Source organism: Thrips palmi, unplaced genomic scaffold, assembly GCF_012932325.1.
Source record: "Thrips palmi isolate BJ-2018 unplaced genomic scaffold, TpBJ-2018v1 HiC_scaffold_4, whole genome shotgun sequence".
NCBI lineage: Eukaryota > Metazoa > Arthropoda > Insecta > Thysanoptera > Thripidae > Thrips > Thrips palmi.
Genome location: NW_023144631.1, coordinates 8,657,278 through 8,670,538, shown reverse-complemented (window position 1 = coordinate 8,670,538; position 13,261 = coordinate 8,657,278). Strand labels below are relative to the sequence as shown.

General features: G+C 63.5%; 1 protein-coding gene across 1 annotated transcript; it reads left to right on the top strand.

Moving 5' to 3' along the window:
* The first annotated feature begins 131 nt into the window (after positions 1–131).
* On the top strand, positions 132–13,199 carry LOC117649310 (UNC93-like protein MFSD11). The gene is made up of 8 exons (XM_034391946.1): positions 132–386; positions 11,256–11,425; positions 11,527–11,794; positions 11,919–12,096; positions 12,170–12,295; positions 12,374–12,542; positions 12,626–12,761; positions 12,847–13,199. Exons 1-8 carry the CDS (start codon positions 300–302, stop codon positions 13,060–13,062), a joined length of 1,350 nt encoding a protein of 449 aa, XP_034247837.1. The 5' UTR covers positions 132–299; the 3' UTR covers positions 13,063–13,199.
* The last annotated feature ends 62 nt before the right edge of the window (positions 13,200–13,261 follow it).

Genomic DNA, 13,261 nt, shown 5'->3' with positions numbered 1-13,261 from the left:
ATGCAGCTCTAAGCCGTAACATTTGAATTTCAAAACTAGTTGAGCAGGTGTTTGAGCTCTCAGATGATTTAAATCCGACGACAGCAAGAACAAGAAAAGTAATGTTTACAAACAGCAAGAACGCTGCGCAGCAGAAGGCGGCGGTCTGCAGGAGAGCAAAACAAAATGACGGCGCGCGGAGGTCTCGGACGTGTTCTCTGTCTGTCGCTGCCGCTGTCGCTGTCAGTTGGCGGCCGAAGTTAATCGAAGATCGACTTGGACGCGAGCCCGCCTTGGCGCGCGCACACCCCGACGCAGCCATGGACCGCGGCTTCCTCAACGTCATCCTTCTGGGATTCGGATTCATGTTCGTGTTCACGGCTTTCCAGACCATGGGAAACATCGAGGTAAATGTGAGGCTATGTTGTCGTCTCGGCGTTCAGTAACTTGGTGCCGGCGTGAGACGTGTCAAGTCCAAGTCTCGCGGGGCGGCGGGGGCGTGCCGTGATAGCCACGAGCTCCGCTGCGCGCGCCTCCACGCCGCCCGCTGTCACTTCCCTCCGCGCCAAACCGTCGACCCGTCGCCAGGCCGTGCGACTTGCCAAGCAGGCTTTTCCATCCTAGAGCATTTCCCGGAGGCTGCAGAGCCACGCGAGGCTGCCACTGCCCGTCGTTGAGGACCAGGCTCCGCGAAGAACGCCGTGGCGCGGCCGAGCGTGCCGGCCGTGCCCATTGATTCGCCTGGTTAAAAATGAAGACGAATGCCGGAGAGCCGGCAGAGTGTCCGACCGAGCCGGGCCGGGCCGGGCGGTGGCGCGGGGGGGCACGGGGCGCCAGGCATTGATCCGCGAGGGACCGCCGCGCTGGCCGACCCGGACGGCGCCACGGCGCCAGGGCGCGGTGCAAGCCCCAGGGAAGGCCCAAGACTCCCGCCAAAACGGAGCGGAGCACCAATGCGACCGCCAGGGAAGTACGCTCACTGTAAAACGCGGTGCTTCGACGGTGTTTTCCCAGCGCAAGTGTGCTGTGCAGGACAGCAGGCTGATTCCGAGCGGGGGTCGGCGTGTGTGCGAGAGAGTCCTCCCGCCCGCGATGAGTCTTGTGGAGGGTGGCTGGCTGGTGGCTGGGGCAAGGGATGCGCCCCTGCCGCGTACTTTCTCCTTGGGCGTTGACGGGCGGCCCCCGCGGCTAGTCGCGCGGCGCTGCCTGGGCGCTGACATCGAGTGCAGTGTCCTGGGCACATGCACGGCGTGTGCAACGCGACGAGGAAAGCGGACGCGCCGTGCCTTTCGCCTCCGCCTCCGCGCAAATTCGCCACAATTCGGAGCCTCGGCGCGCGGGTTGCGTTCGACGATCGGGGGAAACTAGCGACGATCTTTCGCGCTGCCCGGCGCTGCCCGCCCCCCGCAGGCAGCAGGCCGATAAGTGCCGTCAGCAGACTGATTCCGAACCGGCTTTCGTCGCGCTGTCTCTCTCGCACTGGCGCGGTGCTCCGTACGGGTGCGAGAGAGACGGAGCGACCTGGTCCAGCCGCTCCTTTCTCCAGCTGTTCGCCCCTTTTGCAAGATCGATCGGAAAGTCAAGCGCACCAAGGCCGTGCAATGGCAATGGGCCTCGCTGCCGCGCCCCGGCCGCGCTCCGCAGTGCAGCAAAAACATAACCGGCAACAAAGTGATTACCGGGGCCACTGGAGTGCTGGAGTACGCAACGGCGCGCCGGCCGGCCGGGCCCGTGCATGCATGAGTTGAGGCAGAAAAGGAAAATGAATGAGTGATTGTTTTTGCGACCGTGACGTCACGACATTAACGGCGCGCCAAATGGGCGAAGATTGGCCGCTGGCCGCGGGGCACTGCAAGGCTGCAAGCTGCAAGGGCCGCGACTCCAGGCTGTCTGTCCAGACTGACTGACGAAACCCGTCCAGCGGGTGACTCATGTGGCCCGGCAGCCCCGGCAGTGCAGGCCGTGTGTCGGGGGGCGTTCGCGCCGCGGCCCCGCCCCGCGTGGAAAGCGCGCAGTTTGCGCCGCGATGAATGCCCCGCCCGCCGCCCCGCCCGCGCGCCTGCCGGCTGATTTGCCCAAGCAATGATGCGCCGCGACGCAGCCGCGCTACTAGGCCATCGAGTCGAGCTGAGGCTGAGGGATTTAGATTTCGACAGGCGCACGACACTTACACCGCGCGGCATCGTATCGCCTGGCCGTGACTTGCGGGCGGAGGAGGAAATGGCGGTGTTCGTCGACCTTTGGTGCCTTTGGCTCGCGCGCTGCCGACAAGCACGTCGTCCACGTCGTCCACGTCGTGGGGCTGGTGGACGGCGGGACGACGCCGCGGGAGGAATGACTAACTCGCCGCGTCCCTGAAGATGACCGCGGCGGCACGGGAAGAAAGCAAGAAAGCAGCGGGCTGGGGTGTCGTCGAACCACCAGTCCGCCCCGCCTCCCTTTGTCATCGTCGTCTTCCTCATCTTCGCAGCCGTACAGCATTGTTAATTAATCCTCCCTATCGCGAACGCGGAGTGCCGGCAGGCATTGTCCGGCCGATAGTGCCCGTCCGAACAACAACCGGTACTCGCAGCCACCGTGGTCACGTGTCCAGTGGGGCGCCGCCCGCGCCGCGCGCCGCGGGACTGGCTGCACGTGTGCACACGTGAGCTGGCCGCGCCGCCGGGCCGCCGGGCCCGTGCGACTGTGTGACCCTCGCCAAGGCCTCGGCCGCATAGAGCCTCGGCGCGCATGCTGCGTCGCTGCCATGGCGCGCTGCGCACCAAGGCCGCCAAGGCCACTGCCAGAGGGCGATGCCGCGTGCCTGGGCCTTGGCCCTGGGCCTTGGCCATGCCTCGGCGGTACCCACGGCCGCTCCTCGCGCTCGCCTCGCGCCTAGCTGCTAGTCCGGCCCGGCTTGCCCGGCCCGTGACTTTGGCCTTGACCCTGGCGGCGCGCCGTGGTTGTCGTGTCTATGTCCGTCCGGCCGTGCCGGGCGTGCCGCTGGGCAGCCGGACACCCGGACGGCCACACCCCCCGCCACCCCCGCCCGTCCTAGCCTAGGCCGTCCTCCTGGCCGCCCCGGCGACAAGACGCGAGCCTCCGCAGCCCCGGGTGGAGGGGCCGGCGATCCGGGCGGCTATGCCCCCTCCCACTCACCGGGACTGACCCGGCCCGGGACGGGACGGGTCCGGGGCCTTCTCTACTACCCCCTCTTGGATTCAAACCGGACTGACTGCTATTCTTTTACCTCCACGGCCTCCTCGTTGCCCTGTCGTGCTCTGCCCCGTGTGCGGTGGGGCGGTGGCGGGCCCCGGGATGTCCCGGTGTCCTCCGCTCTCGGGATGCTGCAAGTAGCAGGCCCGGCAGGCCTTTGCCTTTCTCCAGCTCCTCGATGACGCGATGACGGCACGCACGGCCCCGCCGCCCCGGCACGCCGCCCACCGGCGTGACGCCGGTACACTCGGTGCGCTTGGCCGCTTCGCCCTGTCTGTACTGTACTACACGACGCCGCGTCACGTTGTCGCGTGGCTCATTCCTCTCATCTCTTTTTTTCCGCGCGCCGCTCTCGATGGGGCGAGGCAGTCGCGAGTCGCGTCGCCGCGTCGCGCGGTTTCGTTACCTAACGCCCGGCCAGCGCGCCTTTTTCGGCCGCCGGCAACCTGGACGCGTTGCCGCTGCGGACTGATTCCGCGCACGGCTTTCGGATGCCGCGGTCCTGGCAGTGTAGTGGCCCCACCACTGTCGCCACACAAACTCGCTACGCCACCAAGGCATCTTTGAGCGTGTGGGTGGTGAGGCTTTTAGCGCCTGTGGGGTAGGCCTCCGCCCAACCCGGAACGCACTGGCGTGGAGGTGGCGGCCTACCTTGCCCCTCAACTTGGCAGGGGTGAGGTAGGCCACCGTCTCCAAGCCGGTGCGTTGCGGGGCGGGACGATGGCCTACCTCACAGGCGCTGAAGGGTGCTCGGTCACGGCCGCAATGCGAATGTCGCTGTCTCTCTCGCACCTAAACGGGATATCCCATGAGTGCAAGAGAGACAGCGACGAAACGACTGTTGCAATCAGTCTGCAGAGTCATCAATCAGCGCAGGCAAGGCGCGGCGCGGCCCGGAGCGTTCGACTCCACACCACTGCAAACTTTGCATCGGCAGGACAGCAGGCCGGCAGGCCGTTAAAAGTTGGCCGATTGGCGTTGAGGACGCGGACCGCGGACGCCACACTGGGCGACCTCTGAAGGCCGCGGCCGGGCCTTCCGCTTCGCCGTGCTTCGCCGTGCTTCGCCTCCACCGGCGCGGCGTCTCCGTCTCCGGAGAGTCCTTGGCGTGCATGTAGTCCATTCCATTCCATTCCGTGGCCGGGCCAGCCGGGCCTGCCGCCGGGCCTGGAGCGTAGTGTAGAGGCGATATAAAGCCTACTGCTCCACTCCTGCCAAGGAATGCTGCCGCGTCGACGTCGTCGTTCCCGAGTGGAGGAGACGGGCGTGGCGGGGCGGGCGGGGCGTGGGTCCAGAAATCCTGGTGGGTACGGTTTAGTCGTCGGCACCCGGTGCGCCGCGCCGGTCCGCGCCGCACAGTGGGCCAGAAGCCGGTGGAGGCGGCCAAAACTCTAGACGCGTTTTGAGCTCCAGAGTCGCTGAATGGGACTCGAACCGACGTGTGACCCCACCAATGGATTGCTCTCCGAACGAGGATCCATGGTGGGGTCACACGTTCGGTTCGAGCCCTTCAGCGACTCTGGAGCTCAAAACGCGTCTAGAGTTTTGGCCGCCTCCACCGGCTTCTGGCCCACTGTGCGCCGGGCCGCGCCTCGCCGCGACCTTGCCGCCGTGCCCGCTGTCCCGGCGTCCGGCGCGCCACTACGCCGCTGCTGTCCCGCTCCGCAATGATATCACTTTCGCGTTGTTGGATCAGCTGCCGTCTTCCTCGGCGGCATGCGCGGCTGGCGTAGCTGGCGTGGCTGGAGGCCGCGACCTCCCCGCGGACCGGGAGTCGCCGGCAGTCCGGGAGGCGACCTCCACCTCGAGGCCCGCGCCCCGCTGCGTCCCGCTGTCCGGCACGCCGTCGACGCGCGAATCTGTCGGAATGAAGCGCGGAGTGAGTGCGGGCCGGGACGCCGGGACCGCACGGGTGCAGTGCGGCGGTGTGGCGGCGCTGGCTTGTTATACAAGCCGTTACAGCAAGGCTGCCGCCTAGTGCGCCGTAGTGCGCAGTGGTGCGCCGCCGTGGTGCTGCTGTGTGTCTCGCACCCTGCCGGAGTCCCACACCCGCGCGGCGAGTGCGGCAGGGACGGAGCGACGAAACGACTTTTCTGAATCGCTTGGCACGCCACGTCGGTGCTGCGCAGTCGTGCGTTCATTCATAGTCGCGAGTGCCGCCGGGTGGATCGAATTTTCGCTCAAGTGTTTGGATGAAATTAATTAGTTGACGCTCACATGTGCGCGCGCGCGCGGAAGAGATATTTGCAAAGTTTAAATCGTTCCGATAATGTGTTCGCGGCACTAGTGCGCCCATTCGATACAGCTCGGTGACGAAGTAAAGCAAAGGGGATTGCCTCCCCCTCTTTTCTCTCTCGCACTCGGCTTGAGCGCGGCCGCGGTGCCGCGGACTGGACCAATGATGGAGCGGCGCGAAATGGCGCGCCAAACAGGCTGGCGGTGTCGCGGTGTCGCCCGAGCGGCTGGGCGGCGGCAGTGGCAGCGGTGGCAGGCGGCAGTGTGGTAGGGCAGGGTTCTAGGTGGGGCTGACTGCAGACTGCAGAGGCAACCGGGAGGCAACCGGGAGGGGCGACATGACATCACACTCACACTTCCAGATCCAGCCGTGGCCCCGCTCTGCTCCCGCCGCATAGTTCGACCGTTCGACCGCGCTCACCGCGTCTATCAGCAGACAGGTGCATGCCTCGCTTATCGGGGAGTGCGCGGAGCCTGCGGAGCGTGCGGCAAGGCGGGCAAGGCGCCCAGCGAGAAGTTTGGCCCAGCGGGCGGAGCGCGGAGCGGGCCGAGCGGCGCAGCCATGGCGCAGCGGGGCAGGAGTTTTGGGTCACGGCCACGGACCGCACCACGCCGTGCTAGCCGTGCTCGGCGTCCACGTCCACTACAAGAGTGCGAAATGTTGCCCTGGCCGTCCTGGCCGGTGGGACGTGCGCCGCAAAGTTCGGCAGCTGGGACGGCGAGATGTGCCGCTGTGCTGTATCGATGCGGAGGGCCTCTGGGGCCGCACCATAGCACCACCAGCGCCGCGGCACAGCCTCGGCACTTTGTCTGCTCCATCGCGTAACTTTGGAAATCGTGCCACTATAAGCCGCGCGTTGCTACGCGTTGCGTGCTTTTGTGAGATTCGCGAGCGAGGCGCGCACCCGGCGGGGCGGGGAGGGGCCAGGAGGGGCCAGGAGGGGCCAGGAGGGGCTCCGCGGTGAGCGAAAGGCGTGCGTTTGTTATTGTTGTTATCGCCACTTTGTTGACCGCGGCACCCTGCGGTGCAGGTTCGACGGCCGCGGGTCGCTATCTCGCTCCGCGCCCCCGCATTGCCGCATTGCCGCGCGTTGCGTTTATCGGCCGTGGGTGGCCGAATCTGGTTCATGGAAAGGATCAAAGACGATGCGCTCGACGACGTGGAGCGCGGCAGCGCGGCCGGGGCGGTCACGGCCAGACGTCTTCTGTTGTCGCGGGGTGGAGGCGAGAAAATAACAGTCCAAGTCGCAGCCTTGAGGCAGCGTCCGATCTACAAATCGATCTGAAAGTCTAAGCGAAATAAAAACAAAGCGGCGCTGTTCGTGCGGCGGACGCTAAGCGGACGCAAAGCGGACGCGCACCGCTACTCCGTGCGCGTGCACGCGCGGGGGCAGCGAGGGCCGCCAACGCCACCATCATCGACGGCAGTCCGACGGCAGTCCGATCCCAAACGGCGATCGGCCGCCGCTGTCTCTCTCGCACCCCTACGGCAGGCCGGCACGCCCCGTGAGTGCGAGAGAGACGGGGCAGTCCGACGAACGCACTGTTCGGAATCAGCCTGCAGGCGCGTGCGCGCGTGCCTCACGCACGCGGAGCACCGCGTCCGGCCATCGGGCGGGGCCCGCCCCGCCCCGCCCCGCCCCGCCCCGCCCCGCCACGCCCCACCACGCCCCGCCCCGCAACGCCCATTCATCCCGTTGTTCGCAAAAACAGACAGGGCGCACACTGCTAAAGCGTGTCCGGTCGGTTGCCTACCTCGCCGGCGGATTGGCCAGTGAGGCTGGGTGACGAAAGCTCTGCGTTCGGAACCAACCTGGGGCTGGGGCTGGTCTGGTCTTGAGGGTCGCCTACTTTGGCGGCTGCTGGGCTGAGCCGCTGCTCCGCTGCTCCGCTTCATCGGCCGTTACATCAGAGCCGCTTTTGAGGCTCAATTAGAAAACAAGCGTGCCCCCTCCCCCTTCCCCTCCTGGACGGGCCCTCGCGGGTCACAGGCACCGGACGCCGCAGACACGCCACGCATCGTCGCTCGGTCCCTGCCCCTCGTCGTCCTCCTCCTGGACGATCCAAAACGTCAGTCGACTGGATGGTCGGGATGTCTGGCGGTCCTCGGGCCGGCCCAGAGAAGGAGGCGAAACCGGAACGTTACGCTTTTGTTTGGGTTCGTTTCCCGTCCTTTGTATTTTTCACGTTTCTTACTTCGCGACGCGTGTTTTATGATGACAGAGGTGAGGGAGAGAGACTTGAGACCTCGCTTGCAGTGCCGTTCCAAACAGCGCTTCTTCGCTCTGTCTCTCTCGCACCCCTTTGGCCCGCCCCGTGAGTGCGAGAGGGGCGGAAGGACCGTCCAAACGGCGCCCTTGGCCGTGCCTGGCCGTGCCCGATTGTCGCGCAGTGTCGCGGTGCGTCGCGGTGCGTCTCGAGGTACTCGTCGTCCGGGCGCACAGCGACCGAGTGAGTTGGAGCAGTAAAGCGGGGAAAGTGCTGTCATGCCGCCACGCCACTCGCCGGGCCGGCTTTGATTGAAAGCGATTGAAAGCGAGTAATCCGGAGTAATCAGTGTGGCCGTCCTTGGAGGCGACGCACTCACACACACACACACACACACGCCATCGAGGGGACGGCCACTCCCACACTGCCTTGTCACAGTAGTGCCACCCTCTTGATAATGTGTGTCAACTACGCCAAGGCCGACGGTGTAGTGACGACGGTCTGCGCGCTGCGGGTCCCACACTCGCACACGCGCCACTCTCCACCCCTCTCCGTCTCTCTCTCACACACGCACACACACCGATTGTGTTTACAGAACAGAAGTGCCTGAGGTGGCTAATTGCAGCCCGCTCATCGATTTTATGTAACGCTGTTACACGGTGCCCCGCCGCTGGCGCGGTCGTGCATCCCCTGAGCGGTTTACCGCCAGTTTGGAGCACGCAGAGCACGCCTCTGGGCCGGGCCCAGGCTAGGTGCACTGACTGCACAAGTGGTTGCGACACACTGCGAGCGCCATGCCCCCAATTACCAATTACCCGGGCCGAGGCACGGCGAGGCACGGCCGAGGCTTTGTTCGTAATCACGGCGATAGATAGCGCCACGGGCCCGGCGCCCTGGCGGTCCTCGATGAACCAGCGATGCAGCGAACTAGGTAACGGGGGCAGTGACGGCGGCAGAGAGGCCCGCCCCGCCCCGCCGGGGTTCACGGCTGTCCCCATCGCCCCCATCGCGCCGCCCCCGCGCCGCCCCCGCGCCGCCCCCGCGCGGCCCCCGCGCCGCCCCCGCGCGTGGCGGCGACAGCAGGCTGCCTCCGAGCGGCGCTCTCGTCGCTCTGTCTCTCTCACACGCGGGGGCCGTGCGGTGGGGGTGCGAGGGAGCGAGAGCACTGTTCGCCACCAGCCTGCCGGCTTTGTTTGGCTCGCTAATTACCAACTTATCGCACAACGCCTCGATGCATGGCACGCCATGGCACGCCAGGGCACGCCGCCCACGGCCTCGCCGAGGCCTCGCCGACGCGTCCGCCAAAATGAGCGATACCCGCCATCGACTTTGCCTTCGATTGTGCCCAAAAGTGGTTTTCTTTTTGGCGCCCACACAAATAGCTGGTCGGCCTGGATTTGGCACGGGTCGGGTCGCGGAGCGTTTTGGCCGCCGGTCGGTGGATGCGTCTTTGTCTTATTCGGCGTGCCGGGCGGACTCGTTGGACGTGTCTGGCTCTGCGTCTTATCGCCACGTTCTGTTTCCATCGGCCATCTCTGGGAACGGCCAAGCGCGGCACGCGGCCCGGCTGGGGCGTCTCGCTGGACGGTGACACACTGTGACACCCCCAGACACCCCACGACCTGCCCTAGACTCCAGTGCAGTGGCGGCGTCATGGCCTCTCGCTGTCTTTCTCCTTAGGCGCGCGAAAGCGATGGAGCACGGATCGGGATCCGTCTGCCGCAGCTGACTATTTTTTTTTTTTTTCATTTTTGCGCTGGCTCATTGAGGCGTATCCCCGGGGCGGCATCACGCTCGGCGGAAGTCCAAATCCAAAGTGTTGCACTGCACCTCCGCTGCACTCCGCCTTGACCGCGTTCTCCGGGCACCGCGGCACCGCGGCACTACGCCACTGCGGGCGAGTGTCAAGTCCGCTGCCCGCGTCACGCCATAAGCGCCACGCACTGCGTCACTGCAGAGCGATCGCGCCCCGGGATTCGCGTCGCTCTGTCTCTCTCGCACCCCTACGGCTCGCCCCATGAGCGCGAGAGAGACAGAGCGACGATAGCACGGTTGAGTCCGGTGCGTTGGCGAGGCTCTCCAGGGCGGCTCACTGCGGTGCGCTGCGGTGCCGGAAGCAGGCTCACTGACGCCCTGCATGTCCTTGGCACTGCACCTTGGCGGCGTGCGGCGTTCCGGGGTGTCCCGGCTGACTAGTGGCCGGCCTCCCTCGGCGCCCAAACGCCGCGCCGCCGCCGCCTGGCCCTCGACCTGGCCGGTCTTGGGCGTCTCGAGGAATGGCCAACCTTGGGGACGTGCGCGTACGTCAGCCGCGTCAGCGCAGTGCAGGGTGTCCTCTGTCCGGGCGAGGCAGGCGGCAGGCTGTAGTGGTCGCGCATCGCGCCGCGCCGCCAACACGCGCGCCCTTGTTTCACAGTGCAGGCGTCCGCGGAATCGGGCCAATCACAGGCAGGGGCGGAGAAAGGGGAAAACGGCGGCAAAGGCGAAACTAGCCGCGAAGCCGCGCACGTAGCGCTAGTAGTCCAGTGTAGTGTAGGTCCCCGAGTGCGAGAGAGACAGAGCGGCAGGGCATTCCGCGCCACAAGGCCCACTCGGCCCACTCCACTCGCAGCCACGCCGAGGGCCGGCCGGCCAAATTCCATCACGCACCCCAAGCCAAGGCGAAGGCGAGCCTCGCAAGGCGCAGAGGCACAGAGCAACGCGCGTCAAAACGTAACACGTCGCCGGCCTCAAAACACAGTGCGGGGAGGCTGAGGCTGGACGAGGCAAAGGTGATGCCCGCCCCCCGCGGTGCGACCGGGACCCAGCCTGAGCCTCAAGCTGAACCTGGACAGCCTGGACCACCGGGCCAGCGGGCCTGGAGATGTACCAACTTTTCCTTCCCGCCGCGACAATGGAAATGGACGGCTTGTTTACGCCGTACGACGCACGACGGCGGCCTCGGGACAGGACGACACCCCTCGCCGGATCCGGGTCAACCCGTCCTGCGTCCTCCGCGCCGCCGGCTTGACCGGAGAAACGGATTCTGAGGGCGGCGGCCCCGGAGTCCGGAGTCGGCCTTATTGCGCCGACGTCGACGTCCCGAGGCTAATGTACCCGCCCCTCGTGAGGAAGCTGAACCAGTGGCCGCACCGTCCCCGAGGATGACGAGGAAGCGGTGCGAATTTGGCGCGCTTTGCCGCTTCCCGTACGTCAGTACGTCGGCATGCAAATGCGGAGTGCGGTGCGCGCGCTGCGGCGGTGCGGCACCGAGTCCAGTTTGATTTGTTGGTCTGGCAGTCTGGTCGTCTCGCCGCGACCTCGCCTCACTGCGCGTACCTGCAGATCGCTTCGCCGCTGTCTCGCTCGCACCCCTACGGACCGCGCCATGGGTGCGACAGAGACAGAGCGACGGCGCGATCCTTCGGAAGCAGGTGGCTGTTGTACGCGCGCCCCGCCGGCCCCGCCCCTATCCCTTCCTGGGCTGCGGGCCAAAACACGGCCGGCGGCGTGAGGGCGAGGACGCGAGGACGCGTTGACGTTGCACCGCACCGTGTCGCACTCGATGTCCTTCCCCGGCCCTTCCTCGTCCTCGTCTTCCTTCCGGAGTGTGGAGTGGACCCGGCTCTCGTTGACACGCGTATTCTCCTTCTCCGCAGCAAACCGTGCTGGACAGCATCCACGCCGACGACCCCTCGTTCACCGGCAAGGGCTACACCAGCCTGGCCGTCATCTACGCCGTGTTCGCCGTGTGCAACTGGGCAGCGCCCTCCATCATCTCCGTCATCGGGCCGCGCGCCGCCATCTGCCTGGGCGCCGTCACCTACGGGTAAGGCAGGGACACTGGGACAGGCTGGAGGGATCGAAGGGAAGTCCAGGGCAGCGCAGCGCTACAGCCGCTACAGCGTGGGGACGTTTGTCTGCCCGCAGCTTCTTCATCGCCACGTTCCTGTACCCGTCGACATGGCTGCTGTACGCCAGCTCGGCCGTCATCGGCTTCGGCGCGGCCGTCATCTGGACCGGCCAGGGCAGCTACCTCACGCTCAACTCCACCAAGGAGACCATCTCGAGGAACTCGGGCGTGTTCTGGGCCATGCTGCAGTGCAGCATGTTCTTCGGCAACATCTTCGTCACCTTCATGTTCCAGGGGAAGACCCACATTGACGAGCCCACCAGGAGACTCGTGTTCTCAGTTCTTGTAAGCCTTCCCGATTCCTGACTAAAATTTCAATCTGGCCACACAAACAAACAGTGTCTCCGAATTTGCGAGGGTTTTAATTTGTGAGGCCATTGACCTGGATCTGCGTTTCTTCGTGTTGCAGCTAGGAGTGGCAGCGCTCGGCTTCGTTTTCGTCCTGCTGCTTCGGCCCGCAGTCCAGACTGTGGAAATGGAGAAGAGGGACAAATCCACGACCGGACCCATGTACGCGCTCAAGCGAGCAGGTCACCTTAGTCTCACCAAGAACATGGCCTTGCTCAGCGTCACCTTTTTCTACACTGGTAACGGTTGCGAGTAATTTTTTATTCGTCATTATATTAATTTAAGTCTAAACACCCCATTGTTTTCTTCTAGGTTTGGAGTTGTCTTTCTTCAGTGGTGTGTACAGCCCAAGCATTGGATTTACAAAGCAGATGGGGGAAAACGCTAAGCAGTTGGTTGGACTCTCAGGCATTTTCATTGGTCTTGGAGAAGTAATTGGTTAGTACTTGGTCTCAATTATGACATGCAAAATGTTGTTGTTCTGATTTCTAACTTTAAAAAAAAATTCCTCTTTAGGTGGCGCTTTATTTGGTCTTCTGGGACGACGTACTACCCGCTCAGGTCGAGATCCCATTGTCATCATGGGTTTCCTCATCCATGCTGCTAGCTTTTTCCTCATCTTTTTGAACCTCCCTAATAACGCCAACTTAGGGGACACATCAGATGATGCCTATATCACATCTAAGTAAATATTGGCCCATAATGGAGAACAAAACTTGCAAAAAAAAATTATGTTTCACATGAATTCTGTGTATTCTTTTTTTGCAGTCAATATGTGGCTCTGCTGTGCAGCTTTCTGTTAGGCTTTGGCGATAGCTGTTTCAACACTCAGATTTTCTCCATCCTTGGTGGACTCTATCCCGAAGACAGTGCACCCGTATTTGCACTGTTCAAGTTTACTCAGGTAAAGTAATACTTTCTTGTTATTACATTACGTAATTTTGTCACCTTTGATTGATCGTTTGCATTTTGAACTTTCCTCTTTTCAGTCCGTATCTGCCGCCATCAGCTTCTTCTACAGTACATTACTAGGGTTGTATGTTCAACTTGGTATTTTAGTTGTTAGTGGAACAGTTGGAACAGTTACTTTCTGCCTTGTTGAGTGGTCTGAGCGTTACAACAAGAAATCTGAGTCTCCTATCAACAGCGAGAGCAGTGATCCAGACAATATTTCTCCCAGAACTCCTGCTCTCCCTCATGACTAGGACAAACGTATATTCTGAAAATTTCATTCCATTCTGAAAATTTCATTCCATTTAGATTAAGTTCCCAGTGTAGCCAAGTGACTTCCTGTAGAAAAAACAGAAGTTTTTTTTTTTACATATAGAGTTTACTTCCTGAATTAAGATATTTTGTTAAGGGCCCCTTCAAGGGGCCACTGTTATGAGTTGCCAATACATCAAT

Excerpts from the sequence above, each read along its gene's own strand:
- LOC117649310 (XM_034391946.1), top strand. The coding sequence starts at position 300 with ATGGACCGCGGCTTCCTCAACGTCATCCTTCTGGGATTCGGATTCATG. Across the intron at positions 12,543-12,625 it reads GATGCCTATATCACATCTAA|TCAATATGTGGCTCTGCTGT; the intron begins GTAAATATTGGC and ends CTTTTTTTGCAG. Across the intron at positions 12,762-12,846 it reads CACTGTTCAAGTTTACTCAG|TCCGTATCTGCCGCCATCAG; the intron begins GTAAAGTAATAC and ends TCCTCTTTTCAG.